Raw genomic sequence first — 20,292 nt, forward strand, 5'->3', positions numbered from 1 at the left:
TGGAACCCAAACCGATGTTTACTCAATGCAATCGGTTTTGGCTAATCGGAAACAAATCGATTTCCGCCTAATTATGAAAAATCGGTTGGACATGCTTCAAAACTTCCATCGCTAGAGTTGCCAGCGGAAAAAATGTTTGTATTATGAAAAACCGAACAAAAAAATTTTTGCTTAATACATATTGACAAACATTAAATAATTGTATGTACATGAAATACGAAATGCTGATATTTTTGTCGTATTTCACATTATTACCTAAGATTCTGTTGTTGAAGAATCCATGAAAAGCAGATATTATTGTTATTGCTGTCAAGCAAACAAACGTATGCAGCATAAATATAAATAGAACTAAGAAACAGTAAATTCAAATATATGTATGTACATATGTATTTATAAATATTAATAACAGTTCCGTCGTCGCGTTGTCAACGCAGTGAGTAGTTGGCAACAATAACCATTCACACAAAACAGTGTTTCGCTCTGACTGTCAAATGCGGCATCTCCCTCTTCCTTTTTCACTTTGTGCTTGTGTGTTTGATGACGGAAAATTGCAAATAGATCGCTGAATATGGCCAAGAAGAAAAGCGAGGAGCAATCCAGTGCGGATGCGAACGACAGCGATTACCAGGAGGAGCCGAACTTTGAGGATCCGCCCGGGTTCGTGGACAACATTAGTGATGAAGGTGAAAATCCCCGACTGCCAGCGCAGCACACGCGGCGATCTAACCTCAATCCGTGTGCGGTGTGCGAAAGTTTTCATTTGCATATCTAATTATATATATTCGTGATGCACTTTCAGATCTGCTGGGCGATATGCTGGCCCAGCGCCCCTCGGAGGCCGATGGCGTCGAGAGTGTGGTGGTAGTGGACAACATCCCGAAGGTGGAGCCGGTGCGCCTGGAGAAGCTGAAGTCGGTCATCAACAAGCTGTTTTCGAACTACGGAGACATTGTCAATGTGGTCTATCCCGTCGACGAGGAGGGCAAGACCAAGGGCTACGCCTTCATGGAGTACAAGCAGGCCAGCCAGGCGGAGGAGGCCGTCAAGAAGCTCAACAATCATCGCCTAGACAAAAACCATACCTTTGCCGTCAATCTTTTCACCGATTTCCAAAAGTAAGTTCTTGCAGCCGCATCAAACAATGCGATTAATAAAATTGTATCCTTGCAGGTATGAAAACATCCCCGAGAAGTGGGAGCCGCCAACCGTGCAGACCTTCAAGGTGCAGAGCGATCTATACAACTTCATCAACGACCCGGACACTTATGACCAGTACTGCGTGGCAGCGGAGACTGCGCCCAACTGCGTGCAGGTTGGTTTCTGGCAAAACGTATTGCCCGAACCCTTTGAGCTGGAGACCCGCGAACGCTTCACCGACACCTTCGTCAAGTGGTCGCCCCTGGGTACTTATGTGGTCACCTTCCACAAACCCGGCGTAGCCATCTGGGGTGGCAGTAGCTTCCAGAAGATCCAGAAGTTCCCCCATCCTGGCACCCAATTCGTTGAGTTTTCGCCCTGCGAGAATTACCTGGTGACCTACGGGCCCACACCCACGGGCCAAAAGATCATCATCTGGGACATTCGCACCGGAGCCGAGAAGCGTTCGTTTGTTGCCGATGGCATGTCGGTCCTTTCCATGTTCCGCTGGTCGCACGACGACAAGTTTGTGGCCCGCATGGGCGAGAATTCGATCCACATCTACGAGACACCCTCTTTCTATCTTCTGGACCTGAAGTCCATCAAGATTCCCGGCATTCGCGGCTTCTCGTGGTCCCCCACAGACAACGTGATCGCCTACTGGGTGGAGGAGCAGAACCAAATACCCGCCCGCGTTACCCTGATGGAGATCCCCAAGAAGCGTGAGATCCGTAACAAGAACCTCTTCCATGTTGCCGACTGCAAGCTTCATTGGCAAAAGTCCGGCGACTATCTGTGCGTTAAGGTGGATCGCTACTCAAAGTTAAAGAAGGACAAGAAGGACCTGGACGTCAAGTTTCTGGGCATGTTCTACAACTTTGAGATCTTCCACATGCGCGAGAAGGAGATTCCCGTCGACTCTGTGGAGATTCGCGAGCTCATTCTGGCCTTTGCCTGGGAGCCCATCGGCAACAAGTTCTCCATCATTCACGGCGAGACCAACTCATCGAATGTGAGCTTCTACGAGGTGAACAAGGGTGTGAAGCCCAGCTTGGTGAAGCGTCTGGAAAAGAAGTCCTGCACGCATCTGTTCTGGTCGCCACGCGGTCAGTTTATCGTGATGGCCAACCTCACCATGGGTACCTTCGAGTTTGTGGACTCCACCAACGATTACATCATCACGTCGTCGCCCGATCATTTCCGCGCTTCCGAGGTCGAGTGGGATCCCACTGGACGCTACGTTGTGACTGGTGTCTCGTCATGGAAGGTGAAGGAGGACACCGGCTTCAACATGTACACGTTCCAGGGCCGCATCATCAAGCGTACCATCCTCAAGAACTTTGTGCAGTTCTTGTGGCGCCCGCGTCCTCCCACCCTGCTCAGCGAAGAGAAGCAGAAGGAGATCAAGAAGAACTTGAAGAAGTACTACGCTGCCTTCGAACAAAAGGATCGCCTGCGCCTTACCCGTGCCTCCAAGGAGCTGCTCGAGAAGCGCTCGCAGCTGCGCGAGACCTTTATGGAGTACCGCAACAAGCGTATCGCCGAGTGGGCGGATCAGAAGAGTCGTCGCATCATGCTGCGAGGGCGTAAGTATTCTGAAGAAACAAATTGTTTAAATTTTTGCCAAATTCTATATGTATCTTATCCTTACGCAACAGATGTGGACACAGACAACCTGGAAACTGACGAAGTGGATGAAGAAATTGTTGAATTTTTAGTCAAGGAAGAAGTCACTCTGCTGGAGTAGACGACCCCCTCAACGCCACACCAACGCTTGTCGTCCCCTGCCTACTTCGAAGCGATCCTGTCGCCTCACATTTCGTGTCCGGGACGCGTCTACGCCCTGGTTGATGCCAGGGCCCTAATCCATTATCCAATACAGTAGCACGCGTCTGCTTGCAAACAACTCTAAGCGGAACCTTTGCCTATACATACAACATACGAACATACGAATTATAAGCCCAAAAGTAAACTTCAACTTAATCAGCAATTGCGAACACAACATCTAATTAAATGACCTTTCTTGAGCACACCCCTCCTTCCAGTATGCCTAATAGTAGATTTACCATGTATTTGTATGTAAACAGCAAAAAGAAAACGAAAACAAAATACGTTTGGGGTATGTTTTTTTAATGTTTCATTCAAGGCGATAGACGATAGGTGGTGAGCAGGTGTGTAACAGTGGGCAGGTCAGTTGCCCATGGCAACCAGTTGAAAGGTCAAAGCAGGCGGCATATTGTTTGCCTTGCATTTTCCGCTCGGACTAACCTATGTAACATATGTAAGTATGGACGCCGCTTTAACCAGGAAGACTGCAAAAAAGAAACGCAAGACCCATACGACCAGAGGTTATCGAAAAAGGGAGCAGGAGGTGCAAAAGTTGATGCGGGCAACGGAAGGCAGAATCTCTGGTCAAGAATACGACATGGAGGCACGTAGCCTGGAGTTCTTTCATGGATTTGAGGGTGAGATGCAGCAGGAGAACGATTTTGCTGCCGCAGATGTTGGCCAGGAAAGCGACGAAGATTCTGGTGGGGAAGTGGCTGCCGAACCAACGGATTCACCCTCCCACACATTTATACATATCGATCTGCACGATCCTCCTCTGGCCTGGAGTCAGCTCTTCAAGCAGCGCCACTACTATGATGAGAGCTTACTTTACCGACCGAGTAATACCCTGCACTTTCAGTTGCATTTGAGCGATTTGAGTGAGTTGAAGGACTCCCAGATCCGTATGCTGAACCGCTACCAGGAGCAGTCCAAAAGCAAGTCCGGTAAATTGGGATCCGATCTGATTGGTCAGCTAAGTGGACAGAAACCTGCGAGTTTCTTGATGGGGAAACATCTATATCGTACTGTGTGCCATAGGAGGTTTCAGAGCGTGTTCTTCCCTCCCATGCCACCAAGTGAGTTGAAGGGCCTGCCCTCCAGACGTTGCCTGAAATTGTGCCTCAAACAACTTCGGTTCAGCTTGCATCCTCAACTCTTGGAGGAGCACCGACTGGCCCAGCAGCTGGAGGATCTCTTCGATGTGTACAGCCAGCAGAGGAAGCAGAGGATCTGTCGGAAACTAAGGAAGGAGCTGGAGATAGCCCGCCAGGTGGCACTCAAGCTGCTCGCCTCAGCTGGCCAGGATCAGACGGCAGAGGTGAAGCGTCAATTGAAGCTGACCCGTCAGCTGAGACAACGCTACTACGCAGAGTCCGCTGCCCAGCGTAATCTTCTCCAGCGCCTGCTAAAGCAGTGGGCCAAGCTGAAGGAGCTGCGCCGCCAGCAGCGATTCCAGTGCACACGTTTCCAGCTTGGCCTCCGTGTGGTCCATCCGCCCAACCTGGAGGCCTCCTATTGCGCGTGGAAAGAGAGCTTCGAAACGGATCTGGCCGAGGTGTATCGCGAGCACCTGGAGGTGTTTTACACCCGACTGCGTCTGTGGAGCGACCAGAACTCCCACAACCGCACAGCGACGGGCCACTCGAAGCCTCCACGGAAACCACAATTCGATCGGATTATGGCTAGCTTGAGGAAGGAGTACGACAAGACCTTTAAGGACCCGGAGGAACCCTATGTTGAGGTCTTCCGCCTGTATGCGGATGAAGCAACTGCCAGGTTGTCCATTCCAGGCGGTGATCAGCTGCCCAAGGCGCGTAACTACTTCCTAAAGATATTCCTGGACGGACAATTTGTGGGCCAAAGCAGGACCTACCGCCTGGAGCCGGATCTCCAGATATCCATCAACGAGTGCATGGGAGTGCTTTTGGAACGCTCTCTTCCAGAGAACCTCAACATATGGGTGGGTGGTAAACAGTGGGTTTCAGAGCTAGACTATATCTAAAAGTATCTTTTTCTAGCTCTACGAGAAGTCCACCTTGACCCCAAAGAGTCGCTGCCTGGCCCAGATGAGCACTCCGCTACTGTTGAGCTCCAAGGATGATGCAGTGCAGGAGAAGCTCAGTTTCCAGACTTTATCCTCCACCCAGTTGGCTGGTGACGTTTATATGTACTATGAGTACCGCTCCACGGAGGGATGGGGAAGTGCCCTTCACCTGGACGATGTACAAAGACTACCGGATGCACTGCGTCAGACTCTGTTGCCGCAGAGCTTACCCGCTCTGCCGCAAGCCTCCAAAGAGCTGGTAACTCCCCGTCCGCCCAGTGGAAGAATAAGGAAGAGTCAGCTACCACCGCTGATATTTGCTGAACAGCAGCTTCAGTTCTGCGGCTTGGATGTCCTTCTGGATAACCGACGTTTCCAGCTACTCCACTCGCGTCATCAGCAGAGGAATCTGCACACCAAACAGCTGCGCTTTGTGCCCGCCCTGGAACAGGAAATCTCGGAAGAGGAACCCCTGCCGGATGGCAGGGGAACAGTGCAGCTCCTGGAACCAGGCACCTACTGGAATCCCATCGATCTGCACAAGCATCGCGGACGAAAGTTCCTCCAGCTGCTGTACGAGGTGATTGCCAGCCAGAGTGCCAGGCGGGCCAAGGCCTTGCAGACGCCTCTGCCGCTGCTCCTCCTGGCCGAGGATTCGGATCGCTCATCGGCCACCGGTTGGACAGCACTTTGGCGGGCTTTTTGCTCCGTTTTCCAAGGGCAACGTAACTCCCTGCCCAGGGAACCATCTGGTTGGTCGGGTCAGCAATCCGGTCCCGATCTCTTCAAGAGCTTCTGCGTTTCGCTCCACGTGGTGCGGGCTACTGGAGTCCCAGTGCGCAGTCGCCACATCCTGAATCTCAATGAGCGGCGCTCCAGCGCTGGTGGCGATATGAGCACCAGTCTGTTTGTCACGCAGAGTGAGTAATGTTTAGCTAATCCAATTACTCATTTCAAGGAGATTTGAGTTAAACACTGATCTTCCCTTCCAGCTCTCATGTACTCCAATGTACGACCCTTTGTGACCCTAAGCTATGGACAGCGTTTGTGCCGCAGTCGCACCGCCGAGGGCAGTAATCCCACCTGGAACGAGCAGCTGCAGCTGCAGATCCAGAGTCAGTTCGGCGATCTCCGCGAGGATCTGAAGATCAGTCTGTTCGACGAATTGATTGAGCAGCAGTACAGCGACGAGGCCTCCGATTTGTACCAGCGGGTGCAGTGCAACTGGTTGGGCGAATTCCGGGTGCCCATCAACAGCTTACTGGCCAGTCGCAAGGTGAGTAATTCCATCGGGCAAAGCTATTCACCCATCCAAACCATATTCCCCATATACTCCTAGTTCGAGGGTTGTATCGAGTTGGCCATGCCCAAGGTTTTGGTGGGGTACAAACGGCCTTTGATAGATTCCGTCACGAACATGCCAACGGATCAGTATCCGGAGTTTAAGGAGGCAGTGCATCTGTGGTTCTACCTAAGCATCGAACCCGGCGGTGGAGACCTAATGCCCCTGCAGTCCTGCGCCTTGGCCTGTGCGGAGAAACCAGAACTGCAGCAATACCTCGGCGAAAGGAGATTGGAGCTTCAGCAACTTCTTCCCCAGCCGCAGCGCTATGTGGAGCCACTGGTGTGCACTGCCCAAGGGAAGAGGGTGTGTCTCACCAGACTCCTGGATGCAGTGCCCCTTCCACCAGCTGCTGTGCCCAGCGGCGAGAATCCCCTAGAGATCTGCATTCGCTACGTTTCGCTGCTGAGCCAATTGCGCAGCTATGATCCCTGCCAGGGATTCCGTGGCGTTTGGCTGGACAATCAATCCCTGCTGGACAGCACCTGGTGCTCGGTCAAGGATCTGGGTGTCCTGCTATGTAACTACATGCTGTCCTTGGGCCTGGAGTGCTGGCTAATTCTGGGAGTGGCCTGTCCCCATGGCGAGTGCTCCTTTGTGCTCTTCCGCCAGCCGGAAACTGCTGAGCTCTTCTTCGTCTCTCCCGCCACTGGAAAGAGATACCAGCTGCAGGATGTGCATTGTCCACTTAGACGCATATATTGTGTGGTGGGAAAGGAGAATGTAAGTTGGACGCTGTGCTGTCTCCTTACATTTATCCTAATCCCTTATATATTTCCCAGATTTATTTCAACATTCAGACGGAAACCCGTGTCAGCATGACGCACTTTAATTTTCAGGATGGCGCTTGCTGGTTTCCACTTTTCAGTCGGCGAGTTCCTGCCCCCCAGAGTGGAGTCCAGAAGCTGGACTACGCGTACAAGAGGAGCTACGAGCTCAGCCAGCTGCAGAAGCAGATTGAGCGCAAGATTATGAAGAAGATCAGTGTGTGGCGCACCACCAGGAAAACCATCTGGAATCGGTGGGTATATGCCCCCAATCATCTATAGATTAGCAATAGCTAATGGCTTCGGTCCACAGAGCCTTTCAGCCGCGCCTCCACAAAATCCTTTGCGACATGGAAGGCCTATCCACTTTCTCCAGAGGCCGATATGATGAGCCCATATTCAGCGAGCAACTGGAACGAGAGTTTCCCAACTACAGGGTAAGCATTGCTATCTTTCGAATCAAATAGATATGAATAGGGAATATCAAGGTGGATTTGTCTTGTCAAGAAATTTAATGCTGGAACTGTAGACATAACTTAACCGCGATTAAAATGTTAGCAATCAGGCGTCCTGCTAAAAATTGCATATTTGTGTGGAACAATGAAGTCAGCAATTAATTTGATATTTATAACGACAGCGGTTCACCTGGTGGATTTATCAGTTGGTCGTCGTCACCAGCCGACCCCTGCCCTGCCCTACCCTACCCCACTCATCAATCACTATCGCAGTCGATCACTAACCCCGTTTGCCCGCAGCTCTACGGCTTCACCCTAAACTTTGCGTACACCAATCTGGCGGCGATATCGGAGCGCATCCGGACCAGCTGCATCCACTACAACCACGACGCCTCGGTGGAGTTCTGTGTGGCCGTCCATTTGCACGCCCACGCCAACGATGTGTTGTCCGTGTGGCTGTTTCTGCTCTCCATGGTGCCACTGGTGGAGTGAGTCACACTCCACAGCCCAGAAGTCGTCACACTCAGAAATGCCAGAGGCAATCCCCCTGCCATTAGGGATTCGCTTATCTCGGTTCAGTTTACAAGTGCAAGCGTAGCCGCATGGACTGATTTTTATCGCAAACGCCCAACTGACGGCGGGAAGAGTCCCGAAATGAAATCTATTTAATTTGGTTTACAGCCCGAAAAATGTATAAAAACATATATATATATATATATAAATATATGTGTGGCTAGAGAGTAAAAACGCGTGTAGTTGTATGCAGTGATAAGGCGGTGACGGGGACACAGGTACCAGGTGTCGAAGTTGGCACTGGGTTAGTTCGCCGCGCACCCTCATCGATTGCACAAGCCCATGTCGCAAAGCATGTTCCCAAAGCTGGCCGAGGATTATGCGAAGTTCAAGCGCTATGTGAAATGGCTGTACACCCTCTACGAACTGAACACACAGATCGCCATATGTGAGCCGTGGGAAAAGGTCTTCCTCAGTGAGTACTAATGGACTGTGCCCTTTCCTTTCCTTCGAAAGGCGAAGATTAGCGCCGCACCACCATTCGTATCTACGGAGTATCAACTTTGGCGCGATATATTGTCTTTACTCATCGATATCTTATCTATGCCGGTCACTTGGCGGTCTTAGTCATGGAACCTGCTAATGGATTGTTATATCGCACCATGCTATTTTCACTTTTAGATGTCCTCCTCGGCAGCTTCGTCTCCCTGATCCTCTACGCATCCTTTGCCTTTGTGCCGGGCTATTGTGTCACCGTCTTCCAGCTTTTGTGGCCCCAAACGAGCGTGCAAAATCTCACCAGCGTTTGCACTACAAGTACGGTGGGCTTTTGCGCCAACGAAAGCGGATCAGTAATGACATAATCTTAGTGTAGCTTATCTTAATCAATAAATAATTTAATACCTAGCGGCTAACGACGTTTCTTTCAATTGATTTAGCGGTTTTCGTTTTGAATTTGTACAGCATTGCCAGGCAATAAAAGAATATGCAAGTCACCAACCTTGGTGGAAAACCCTGCTTCCGATTACATTTCAAATCGATTAAAAATCGATAAGTGTAGGGAAAATAATCGATTGCCTCGCATAAACATTCATTATGCATTTAGCTTGTTTGTTTTCTTCTTTGTGGTTTCATGAATTAGTTTAACCATGTCTAACGACAAGCGCACCATTTATGTGGGCGGCCTGGCCGACGAGGTCACAGAGAGACTGTTGAACAATGCCTTCATACCGTTTGGCGATATTGCAGATATCCAAATGCCGGCGGACTACGAATCACAACGACATCGAGGATTCGCATTTATAGAATACGAACAGAGCGAGGATGCGGCTGCGGCCATGGATAATATGGTAAGTTTTAGCACAAGTAGATCAACCTGCAGAGGAAATACAACGAATCAACCATTTCCAGAACGACTCGGAGCTCTGCGGACGCACAATTCGCGTGAACTTGGCGAAACCAGTGCGCGTTAAGGAGGACAGTTTCAAGCCTATCTGGGCAGATGACGACTGGTTGCAGAAGCATGCGGGAGCCACGTTGCAGCCAGAAGGCGGCGAACCGGAGGCAGAGAAAGTGGAAACGCCATCCACGGGGCCGGCAGTCATCGAAAAGGCAGAGAAACGTAATCCACAAGTCTACTTTGACATACGGATTGGTGGCAATGACGCCGGTCGCATTGTGATGCTCCTCCGGGCAGATGTGGTACCGAAGACGGCGGAGAACTTTCGGCAATTGTGCACCCACGAGCAGGGCTACGGCTACAAAGGCTGTTCCTTCCACCGCGTGATACCCGAGTTTGTAAGTTAATTATTTGGCAACGTTTTCCTCATTTGTACATTCTTTCTATTCAACAGATGTGCCAAGGAGGCGACTTCACCAACAACAATGGCACTGGCGGCAAGTCCATCTATGGCAAAAAGTTCAACGATGAGAACTTCAATCTGAAACACAACAGTTTTGGAACTCTTTCCATGGCCAACTCGGGCGCCAACACAAATGGCTCGCAGTTTTTTATATGCACCACAAAGTAAGCTGGTTTTACAATACAAGACTTAACTGAACTGTTTCCTTCTACTAAATATATTTCTTTTGTTCTACAGAACAGATTGGCTGGACAACAAGCACGTCGTCTTTGGCCATGTCATCAGTGGCGCCGAGGTGGTGCGCAAGATGGAACGTTGTGGCTCCAAGTCGGGCACTCCCAGCCAAAAGATTGTCATATACTCCTGTGGAGAACTAAAATAAAGAAGCTTCCCAACTAGTGTACTCTTCAACGTTCTCATTTATTGAAAAAATCCACTAAGTCATAGGTATAGGATGCAGGAGAATCCTACTGGAAGTAGGTCCTGGGCTTCCTGAACGAGAACAGTTTCCTGTTGCCCTTGTGGTGGACACGCTGGACCAGAGGGAACTTGATCTTTGAATCGTGGAACTGCTTGACGTGCACGCGGCGGGTCTTGGCGGCAGGGATCGAGTCCACCTTAATGATCTGGATGGAGTGGGCACGGGCACGGTGGCGGGCTCCCATGTCGCGGTAGCACTGAGTGACGGCACCGCCGACAGTCAGGTCACGGTACTCGCGGTACATGTTGTGGGTGCCCGAGCGGGAATCGTAACGCAGCCAGATGCCGAAGTTCTTGATCTTCACGGGCGACGTCTCGTACACCTGCTTGATGGACACGATCTCGCCGGTGGTCTTCTTGAACTTCTTCAGTTGGCGCAGGAAGTACCAGAAGCGGGATTTGGCCACGATGTTGTCGGGGGCAAAGATGCGCATCTTGTAGAGGGGAGTCTGGGGCTCCTTCTCGCTGGGCAGCTTGCGGCCCACGACCTCGTACTCCTTCAGCTGCAAATGGGATTTGGATTAGTTTAAGTGGTCTACATAAAACAATTGTAAACAAATGCTAGTGGTCGCAGGCAAACAAACACACGCATGGCTGTTGGTTTTTGAAGGTTATGTTTTCGGCGGCACACAGCAGTTGTATTTCAATTATATTGAATATGTTTGAATAGTGAGTTATAAATTCGTTCTGAATAATAGTTTCTCACAATTATGTAAATTACTTTTGTGAGTTGGATAGGTTTACATTTTTACGAAAAGTGGCTCGGAAAACATTGTCCACGACAATTTTCACTCCCAAGTCGTTTTTACACAGAAATTACAGAGTTTTCAAAAATCCATCGTTTAAGCCAAATGGGCAATGTGTTTGCTTATCTGTTGCACGCATTTTAAACTAAAATAATGATTCTTGAAATCATTTTTTTTGACAAATACTAACCAATCCCTTGGCTCTCATGTTGAACGTTCACGCGAAAAGGAAACGGAAAGAGCTTGTCAAATCGATATGACACTGAACCTTGATTCAGGGATGGAAAAAACTATCGATAGCTAACTACGAATAATATTTATGATTTATCCACTGTGATACTGAACGTGTTGTAATGGTTCGTTTCATATTTAGATAATTACTCAAGATAATAATTTTAAATAGCCCTTCTATAAAAGATTTTAACAATAATCGATGGTACTGGCCAAGTATCGATATGAAACACTGAACCGCAAGCGAACAGCGCAGCGATGCCTATCACACGGTTGCATTTTTGTCAGTCACACTAGCACGCTGCGCCAGCTATCGAACTATCTTCCATCACTAGCTTCTGCGCGTGTTTCAATGGCATGGCTGTAAAAAAGGCGAAAAATATTGCTAAAAACTCGTTTTTCACGCTTTATTCGAGCGCTCCCCGCAGCCAAATTGTGAAATATCCAATCCCCATACGCTACTCAACGTGCTGCTGCTAAAATACGGTGAAAAAGTGCGCGAACAAATCGAGCAGAACATAAAATGCAAAGCGTGTACGGCGACGTGCAAAAAGAACATTTTTTACACCGCACAAGAGACGCGCAAAAAAGGCAATTCGACAATACCATTGTGCGTCTGGTCGAAACTAAGCCCAACGGCAATTGCGTGTACTTGTGAAATCTGTTTTCTTTACATATGCGAGTCCTGCTAGTTTATAAACAATTGAAACCAGGCGTTAATTGTATAAGTTCGTCGTGGGGAGGGGCGCCCCGCTCTCCTTCCGAGCCGTCTCGGCTCGTCCAATCCTATCCGCTGGGCAAATTCTCTCGGCCTCTCGGTTTCGGTCTCTTTTTGGTTCAGTTGTGCAGCGAACTTCCGTGAAATCGGTTGTTGTTTTGGCTACGTTCTCTCCTTGGTGTTTGCGCGCGTAAAATTCATCGCTCTTTCTCTCTCTCGCTCTTGCCTTGCCACTCTCTGTACCGTTCTTCTCTCCCTCTGCCGCCTACAATTTGTGGGAAAATTCTACCTAAGCAGGGTACAGCAACAAGAACAAGAACAGCAATAATACGCTGAGCAAAAACAACAACAACAGCAACGCACAGGAGGAGAGCAGGTAAATAAACGTGCATAATTGCTGTACATTTTGATTGTAGTGTCCATTCCAAGAATATTTCAAGTAAATTCGTTTATTTTTAGCAGTAAGTGGCTCTCTCGTTGCCATTTTGTTAACATTTATTTTGGTATTTTCAATTATTTTGACTTTTCTTTTGCACCAGGGCTGCAAGATCAACCAATGACCGGCGATTTTTGTGCAATCCAAATGTTTATGCCGTTAATATTCTGAAAAATTTATCGTGTATACCCCCGCATAAACAATTAGCCTTTGCTGTCATTCTAATTTTTTTTTTTTTATCGAAATACCAAACCCAATATCTCACGTAATAATAAATTCGTTTCATTTCGCTTTCAGCTGCGTAAAGAACAACGAAAAGCATACAAGAAAAAGAGCGAGAACCGGAACGGATTCAACGCCAACGGCATGCAAAGGTAATAAATATAATAATTTTTGCCTAAAGTGCGTTTAATTTATAAGCGCTCTGATTATTTATTTTTCTCTCCTTTTCTTAAATATTATTATTGTTTTATTGCTGACAGCGTGTGACTGCAGAAAATATGATGGAAGCATTGGATCAGCAACAAGCCAAGCTAACTTCTAACCGAGATGATGGAGAAGCGGGAACAGGATCGGAAACGGGATCGGGAGCGGGCACCGGGGGAGGTGCAGCTGCCGGCGAGGAAGACGACATCGAAGAACTTTATTATGTGCTGGACCTGGCGAAGGAGGAAAGCGAGAGCCACCAACATGGAGAGAACAACAACGCTAAAAAAAATGAGGATGGGAAGCCGAAAAAGAACGATGACGTGATAGATGTAACCATGACAAATGGCCAGGGTTTCAGAGACACACCTGAGGAAGAGACGACGAGAACGGAAGAGACAGCCGAAACGGAAGAGACAGAGCAGGCAGAGGAATCTCTTCTAAATCTACGGAAAAGCACGGATACACCAGTCGATTTAGGAGCAAATTGCTTGACAATTGCTTCTCCCTCTAATGATCTTGTAAAGCAAGAGCTTGTCGAAGACAAATCAGAGGAACTCAAAGAACCAGCCAGCATCCCACTCAATGAACAGTTAATAGATGATATTGAACTTAAGACCGAAGTGGAGGACAAATCGGATTCCTCCCATATGGAGTTCTTAACGGATTCGGAAGAGCAGCCGTCAGAGTCTTTAGGGGCAAATCATAAGTCCGAAATCAAAGAAAAGGTGGACCATTTCCAGCCAAAAGAATCTGACAGCAATGAAGTGGAGGAAAAGTATTTTCGATCAGCTAATGAAGATTCCGAAAGCGAAATCGAGGAAACAGTGTACACCCCGCCAGTGATAAATCTTGAAACAGATTCTGAAAGTGGGGATAAAGAGTTCATATCAATTAAAGATAATGAGAGTCCTGTTTTTGAGATTGAAGGAGGGACAGAAAAGTCTCAGTCTTCAAAAGATCTTTACAAAGCTGACGTTGGTGAATACGTTTCCACTGCAGAGCCAGAAGTGGTTGAGACTGCATCGCAACCAACTGGTGTACCTTCTTTAGAGGGATCCGATACACTAGATTCTCCTTCGCTGACAATGGATGTGGATCTTCCATGCAGCGAAGACGGAGCGCCCCCTAATGTCATTAAAATCGAGTCTGATTTGGAAGATGAATCACACAGTGATAGTGTTAAGTTGAAAGAACATACTGTAGAGGTCGTTCCGTTAATAAAACTCAATGGGGCTCATAAAGCTTTGAAAGAAGAGAAGCTCGTAGACGAAGAGGTGGAGGATCCCGGCCAAGAGCTGAAAGACCCCAAGGAACAGTCTGTGATAACAAACCACACTGGCAACAACACTAAGGAGGAGGACCCTACCGCTTCTCAGGTGTCTGCGCTTTCCCTGATTCTACCCGTTGGTACGACCCGTAGCAGAAGCATAAGCAGCAGGAGCAGCACCGTAAGTTCTGCTTCGCAGCCGCATCTGGTCATCGATCATCCAGAGAGCGAGCACAATGCCAAACCGCCGGCTCTGAAGCTTTCGCTAAAGCGCAGGCGCAGCAAGAGTTCCTCCGTCAGCCAACCCGAAAAACAAACAAAGGTGGAGTCAAGTGGCTCCGTTCCCTCGCTGCTTCTACAACGTCTTCAGAGCAATTCCAATGTGATTCCGCCTGTCACCTCTACGGAGTCCCAACAAGTCCTTAGTTGTGCAAAGTGCAATTTGCAGTTCGATTTCGAAAGGTTTCAGGAGCTGAACAAGCACCAGGCCCAGTGCCGCGGGATCCAAAGCACGAATAGTTCCCAGCTATCGCAGAAGCAGGAGCGCTTCTTTCGTTGCTCCCAGTGTTGCAGCGTTCACCAGTGCTGGCACTTTTTTCTCCACATGCGTGAAGTCCACCGTCGTTACATTTGTCTATATTGTAACCATGTGTATCCCAGTGTAGAGAAGCTGTCGCTCCATCTAGAAAACAAGCATGACATCGACCAGAGTCACTTCGCGAAGGACGCGTGGGACCAGCAGCAGAGTAAGGAGGATAGAGCCCGGCATCTCGTTTGTTGCACATGTCAAGCCACTTTTGTCCAAGGTTCTGAGTTTGAGGATCACGATTGCTCCCAACTGATGCAGCCGTGTGCTTTGTGCAATCGAAAGGGTGACCATATCATAGGCTGCAAGAACAACAAACGGAAGCCTTTGAAAAGGCGACGAAAGGTCCGTAGACCCCCGGAACCACCACTACCGGTTCCCCAGGAGGCGGTTGAACAACCCGTTCCCGTAGAGGCAATACCGGAGCAACTTCCCCAACAGTTGCAGCTGCAATCGGATATACAAAATCTTTTCCCTGCAGAAAACAGTAAGAACACATTTATAAAATTTTTGAGATCATATATCTAAATTTCGTATAGTTCCAGCGCCAGAGCCCGTAGAAGATCCTCCAGCGCCTCCCATTCCGAAGTTGGTTGTGCCCAAAATTATGTTGCGGGTGCCTAAGGAATTTCAGAAGTCTGTGGATGCAGCCCTTAGCAGTACGGATACGGAGGACGAGGAGCTAGAACCGGCACAGCCGGTGGAAGAGGCAGTGTCGGCACCACCAGAGGAGCTACCCTTTGATGCACCACCTCCTCCACCGCCAGCGCTTAGCTATGATGACTCGACTTCGTCTAAGCTAAATCGTGTTCTGGCGGAACTGGAGCGCACCAAGCTGGACATTGAGCGAACCAAGGCGGATATAATTACCAAAAAACAGTCCAAAGTTATTATGGCCAATGCACATTTGGAAAACGTTGTGCCACAGGTTGCAGATCCTCCTCAGCACCTGCAGCCACAGCAGGAGGAACAGCGTCGTTGGTCACTAACGCCACCTGCGTCGCCCCACAACAATCACGTCAATCTTCCAGAACCTCCCCCAGCTTTAATTACGGAATTTCAAGATAAGCCCGATGCAATGCGTCGCAACAGCCTCGGCAGCGATTGCATGGACATGGATGATAGTTTGAATGCACCTGAGATGGAAGATAGTAGGGATTTGACGGAGGAACAAAAGGAAACTCTGGAGCCAGCCTCACCTTCGCAGGAAACTCAAACTGCTGACGAACCGCTTGCCATTCAGCCGCTTCCACCCGCTGATGGCATAATGGTAGCTGGACCCGACACCCACACGGTGGATCTGCAACTGGATCGTCCTCTCGACCGGTTTTCAATGGTAGATTTTGTGCGTTTGTGCTTAAAATCTGTGTACTCCTTATGCCTATATTGCAATCACGCTCGAAGGATCGCAGTAAATGTAAAACAGTTGGTGATTCATTTAATAGGCCAGCACAGATTTACAGCTACGGTGGATAGCATTACAGCTGAGGAACTGTACGCAGAGACAATTGTAGCCAAACTAAAAAGCTTTCTTCCGAACCTTGAAAACGAGTATATGAATGCTGCCAGTTGTTGCAGTTTGGAAAATGGCAAGTACGTAGAGCAGTTCAATGAGCGAATTTACGAGTGCTTCACCTGCCGCTTTGTGACCTCCACTCACAAGGAGCTGTACACCCACAACAGAAGACTGCACATTAAGTCGAACATAACGTGCGTAATGTGTCAAACGAACTTCTATAGCTACAGCGAGATTTTGTGTCATATTTGTCCTGGAGAGGTAGCAGGAAGTGTTTATGATCTTCAGTTCCGGTGCTGTCTCTGCGACATGGCTCCATTGCCCTCCGCCTTTAGGCTGATGGTGCATCTGAGGAAGCAGCACCAGGCTTGCGATATCTGTCTGGAGGATTGCCAGAGCCAATCGAAACTGTCATCTCACGTGTGGAAGCACAAGTTGCTACATTTGTGCTATCGTTGTGGTATCGCCTATCGCAACAAGCAGGATATTTCAAAGCATCTATTCTGGAAGCACGGAACGGAGAGTGCAGGATGCAAACAATGCCTACAAAAGCGCTGGCGCCATGTCTACCACTTTTGCGTGCCTCCCGCAGAATTTCCATGCGAGCAATGCGGTTTTGTTTTCAGCAAAGCTATATACCTGGAGGTGCATCAAAGAATGCATACTGGGGATTTCCGCTATGCATGCACCGAGGAGGGCTGCGAAGAGAAATTCGTGTCGCGCAAGCTCTTGCTAAAGCATGCCAGCAGTCATGTGGCGAAGGAACTGCCCCAAGAAGCTTCCGTTGAGCAGGCGACCGATGCAGCATCACCCCAAAAGTTGGAGGATATAAAGGAGGAGCTGGAAGAAGGCGAAGACAAAAAAGAAGGAGCACATAATGAAGAAAATCTCTTGCCCGAGTCGTTAACCAATAACGAGACCCCCAAGAAGGAGGAATCGGACCGTATCGATAATTCAATTGAGCCGCCACTCAGTAAATCTGAGAATCGAAAGCGGCGCAAGAAGTCGAAGCGCAACAAGGAATCTTTGGAAGACCTTAATCTTATCGCACCCAATCTCTCGGAGTCGGATAGCAGTGATGACAGTGATTCAGATGCACCGAGAAGCAGCCAGCAGGAGCAGCCTAAGCTGCCAATGAGATCCTCTGTGGATGATCTGGATATGCCCAAGGTGATGCTGTCGCCATCCTCTGAGAGTGACGCCGATGAACTTGATGTGAAATCCAAACTTGAGGATAAGGAAAAGCCTTCCGACGACTCTAATGAAGAAAAGGCTCTTGATGCCGATGATGAATTGGAGCCCAAGAAGGAGGAAGATCAAGTGGATGTCTCAATCTGGAAAAACCTCCTTCAAAATCAGGCGGTGGCCATCCCGGAAGAGCAGGCGGTTAAGGATGAGGAAAAGGAAGACTTGTTAGCCAATCTGCCGCCCGCAAAGCTGCACGTTGCCTGGTCTGATCACGATTATTGCAAGTTGTACCGCACGCCTGCACCCTCACCTGTGAAACAAAAGTCCGCTAACAAATCATCGATCAAAACGCCCGGTGAGAATGCATCCAGTGATAGCGACAGCTCAAGTAGCTCCAGCTCCTCAGACTCCGATTCCTCGAGCTGTTCATGCGGGTCCAACTGTAGCTGTAGTTCTAGCAACAGCAGTAGTACCAGTGGCAATTCCGATGATTCAGATAGCTCTACTGCTCGTGGATCTCCACAGAAACGATCTCGTAAGAAATCTTTAAAGGTAAAGAAGAGCTCAGAGTCACTCAAAAACGATCAGAATGGTCAAAATGAGCAGGATCAAGTGGAGGATACGACTGCCGTCAATGAAAACAATAGTCCTGTTGCACCACCCTCTCCCAAGCCTCCGATGTACAATGAGTCGGACTTCGATACAGCATTCTCGGATACAGATGAAGAGTTCTACGACTCCCATCCTCAGAAGCTGGCCAACGAACTGCTGACCCAAAAGCGAGAAGCTCTAATGGCCGAGCATGCCCCACTGCGACCGAGCAACAATTATGACATTGTGGAAAACAGTCGGCCCTCAACTCCTTCTCTTCCGGAGGAGGCTTCTGCTTTTGCTGATAAGCGGGAAAGGGTGAGGAACAAGAAAAAGAAGCGGGAACGAAAGTCTACGTGTAAATCTGGCAAGCTACAGCCGGTTGCTAGTAATGCAACCCCACCCATGGATAGGTTACCCGGAATGCCTGGAATGATTGCACCCCTGGAGCCACCGACTCCTATACTGTCGCATCCAGAATCGTCTCTGTTCCCTGTAACGCCACTAACTCATCGCCAACTGCAATCGTCCATAACGAGAATGAGTGAGGGCAGCAGCTGTTCCGATGCCGATGCCCAGCTGAAGCGTTCGAAACGCCAGCGAAGGCCCAACAAGTTCTATGGCTATACGAGCGACGATGAAAACATGAGCGCCGTTCTAGCGCCACCGCTCCAGGTGGGAATGCAGCTCATTAAACCGCAGCCACCACCACAGTTGACCTGGGCCAAGGAGGATCTGCCCACACCGCCAAAGCAGCGAAACAGGAATAACAATAACAGTAGCCACCACCATCACTCACACAGCAATGGTGGAACTTCATCGGCCGGATCCTCGCGAAAGAGAAGCAAACAACGATCTCTGTTCGGCGCAGGAGGATCTCGCCCAGCCAAGCGTCACAAGCCCGATCCAGAGGATCACTTGCCACCCATTCCGACCCTCAAAATCCGGCCTAGCCTGCTGCCCACCACGGCTCCACCGTCGGATAGTAGTGAAAGCAGCTCTGATGACGAGGAGGCGGAGGTTAATGTGACCAGTGTGGTTCCGGCTCCACAACCGGCGCCACCTCCAGTTTTGCCAACTCCTTTACCGGTGGCATTGCCAGTTCCACCACCACCGCCGCCTGCGGCCACTGCTTTCAATCAACCCATACCACCAGCGCTGCTACCCAATCCCGGATTCGCCACACTGCAGTACTTCAAGGCGAACAACATACGGTATCCCATTCGACCGCCGGCGGGAGCGCGTCTCGCTCGCGAAGGAGAATCCGTGTACTGCTACTGTCGCTGTCCATACGACGAGGTCTCCGAGATGATCGCATGCGACGGGGACAACTGTCTGATCGAGTGGTTCCACTTCGAGTGCGTGGGCATTATGGTGGCGCCGCAGGGCAAGTGGTTCTGTGCCGAGTGCAGGCCCAAGTACTCTGAGGGTATCTATCAGGGCGCCAAGCCGCAATGAATGAACACGGATTAACTGCATCATTGGTTCCTCCTACCACAAATAAACAACTATAACTACAAACCCCACTACAGAATGGATTACGCTTATTAATTGATAAAAACATATAGTCGCTCATCCCTGGCGATCGTCTAAGGATAAGAAATCGATGTCTTATCTGCTAAAGAAATAGAGCTAGACTAAGAAGTATCGTACTTGTAAAATTTTCGGGCGGAATGTAACCCCAGGCTCAAAAGAGTTCTCCGAGGAGAGCCTAAGCTAGCTAATTGTAATATAAATATTCGCAACAAGAGTATCCCATTATATATACATTTCTATATTCGCTTAAATCGTTTGTAAATATCGATGGCTGCATATTTCGTATGCACTTTGTAAAATAGCTAGATTACTCGATAGATACCATAAACACTTAGGAAATAGGTTATACACCTATAAATAGCAGTCCCAAGTATAGTTCATAACTAATTATACTATATATACACGTAATGACTATGATTAGAACAAAAAATCGAAAGCCAGCTGCAAATCGGAATGCAATGGATTATGAAAAAATAAACATGCAACATTGTGAGACGTATACAAAAACAATTATTAAAACGAATTGTACTAATTTGTTTGGTCACTCGCTCGCTGGTGGGTCCAATATGAGTTCATCAATTTATATCATTTGGATAAATAATTGGTTGTTCTAAAAGT

At 48.8% G+C, this 20,292-nt stretch overlaps 6 protein-coding genes across 6 annotated transcripts; 5 read left to right on the forward strand and 1 right to left on the reverse strand.

Moving 5' to 3' along the window:
- The first annotated feature begins 505 nt into the window (after positions 1–505).
- Positions 506–3,248, forward strand: LOC6609619 (eukaryotic translation initiation factor 3 subunit B). The gene is made up of 4 exons (XM_002034260.2): positions 506–683; positions 800–1,115; positions 1,171–2,723; positions 2,796–3,248. The coding sequence occupies exons 1-4, from the start codon at positions 569–571 to the stop codon at positions 2,882–2,884; spliced, it is 2,073 nt and encodes a 690-aa protein (XP_002034296.1). The 5' UTR covers positions 506–568; the 3' UTR covers positions 2,885–3,248.
- Positions 3,249–3,354: 106 nt separating this feature from the next.
- Positions 3,355–8,266, forward strand: LOC6609621 (coiled-coil and C2 domain-containing protein 2A). Its single transcript, XM_002034262.2, has 7 exons — positions 3,355–4,927; positions 4,986–5,931; positions 6,004–6,287; positions 6,351–7,076; positions 7,136–7,374; positions 7,434–7,557; positions 7,876–8,266. The coding sequence occupies exons 1-7, from the start codon at positions 3,425–3,427 to the stop codon at positions 8,065–8,067; spliced, it is 4,014 nt and encodes a 1,337-aa protein (XP_002034298.2). The 5' UTR covers positions 3,355–3,424; the 3' UTR covers positions 8,068–8,266.
- Positions 8,267–8,407: 141 nt separating this feature from the next.
- Positions 8,408–9,012, forward strand: LOC6609622 (serine palmitoyltransferase small subunit B). Its single transcript, XM_002034263.2, has 2 exons — positions 8,408–8,563; positions 8,770–9,012. The coding sequence occupies exons 1-2, from the start codon at positions 8,431–8,433 to the stop codon at positions 8,949–8,951; spliced, it is 315 nt and encodes a 104-aa protein (XP_002034299.2). The 5' UTR covers positions 8,408–8,430; the 3' UTR covers positions 8,952–9,012.
- Positions 9,013–9,175: 163 nt separating this feature from the next.
- LOC6609623 (peptidyl-prolyl cis-trans isomerase E) lies at positions 9,176–10,353 on the forward strand. Its single transcript, XM_002034264.2, has 4 exons — positions 9,176–9,437; positions 9,499–9,885; positions 9,942–10,114; positions 10,188–10,353. The coding sequence occupies exons 1-4, from the start codon at positions 9,237–9,239 to the stop codon at positions 10,330–10,332; spliced, it is 906 nt and encodes a 301-aa protein (XP_002034300.1). The 5' UTR covers positions 9,176–9,236; the 3' UTR covers positions 10,333–10,353.
- On the reverse strand, positions 10,350–11,455 carry LOC6609624 (60S ribosomal protein L18a). Its single transcript, XM_002034265.2, has 2 exons — positions 11,367–11,455; positions 10,350–10,933 (listed from the first exon to the last, which is right to left on the reverse strand). The coding sequence occupies exons 1-2, from the start codon at positions 11,382–11,384 to the stop codon at positions 10,418–10,420; spliced, it is 534 nt and encodes a 177-aa protein (XP_002034301.1). The 5' UTR covers positions 11,385–11,455; the 3' UTR covers positions 10,350–10,417.
- Positions 11,456–11,720: 265 nt separating this feature from the next.
- Positions 11,721–20,197, forward strand: LOC6609625. The gene is made up of 4 exons (XM_032714785.1): positions 11,721–12,501; positions 12,859–12,935; positions 13,044–15,330; positions 15,383–20,197. Exons 3-4 carry the CDS (start codon positions 13,062–13,064, stop codon positions 19,594–19,596), a joined length of 6,483 nt encoding a protein of 2,160 aa, XP_032570676.1. The 5' UTR covers positions 11,721–12,501; positions 12,859–12,935; positions 13,044–13,061; the 3' UTR covers positions 19,597–20,197.
- Positions 20,198–20,292: the final 95 nt, after the last annotated feature.

Source organism: Drosophila sechellia, chromosome 2R (assembly GCF_004382195.2).
Source record: "Drosophila sechellia strain sech25 chromosome 2R, ASM438219v1, whole genome shotgun sequence".
Classification (NCBI taxonomy): Eukaryota; Metazoa; Arthropoda; class Insecta; order Diptera; family Drosophilidae; genus Drosophila; species Drosophila sechellia.

Excerpts from the sequence above, each read along its gene's own strand:
- LOC6609622 (XM_002034263.2), top strand. The coding sequence starts at position 8,431 with ATGTCGCAAAGCATGTTCCCAAAGCTGGCCGAGGATTATGCGAAGTTC. Across the intron at positions 8,564-8,769 it reads GTGGGAAAAGGTCTTCCTCA|ATGTCCTCCTCGGCAGCTTC; the intron begins GTGAGTACTAAT and ends TTTCACTTTTAG.
- LOC6609621 (XM_002034262.2), top strand. The coding sequence starts at position 3,425 with ATGGACGCCGCTTTAACCAGGAAGACTGCAAAAAAGAAACGCAAGACC. Across the intron at positions 6,288-6,350 it reads GCTTACTGGCCAGTCGCAAG|TTCGAGGGTTGTATCGAGTT; the intron begins GTGAGTAATTCC and ends ATATACTCCTAG. Across the intron at positions 7,375-7,433 it reads AGGAAAACCATCTGGAATCG|AGCCTTTCAGCCGCGCCTCC; the intron begins GTGGGTATATGC and ends TTCGGTCCACAG.
- LOC6609623 (XM_002034264.2), top strand. The coding sequence starts at position 9,237 with ATGTCTAACGACAAGCGCACCATTTATGTGGGCGGCCTGGCCGACGAG. Across the intron at positions 9,886-9,941 it reads ACCGCGTGATACCCGAGTTT|ATGTGCCAAGGAGGCGACTT; the intron begins GTAAGTTAATTA and ends TCTATTCAACAG. Across the intron at positions 10,115-10,187 it reads TTTTTTATATGCACCACAAA|AACAGATTGGCTGGACAACA; the intron begins GTAAGCTGGTTT and ends TTTGTTCTACAG.
- LOC6609625 (XM_032714785.1), top strand. The coding sequence starts at position 13,062 with ATGATGGAAGCATTGGATCAGCAACAAGCCAAGCTAACTTCTAACCGA. Across the intron at positions 15,331-15,382 it reads TCTTTTCCCTGCAGAAAACA|TTCCAGCGCCAGAGCCCGTA; the intron begins GTAAGAACACAT and ends AATTTCGTATAG.
- LOC6609619 (XM_002034260.2), top strand. The coding sequence starts at position 569 with ATGGCCAAGAAGAAAAGCGAGGAGCAATCCAGTGCGGATGCGAACGAC. Across the intron at positions 684-799 it reads GGACAACATTAGTGATGAAG|ATCTGCTGGGCGATATGCTG; the intron begins GTGAAAATCCCC and ends ATGCACTTTCAG. Across the intron at positions 2,724-2,795 it reads TCGCATCATGCTGCGAGGGC|ATGTGGACACAGACAACCTG; the intron begins GTAAGTATTCTG and ends CTTACGCAACAG.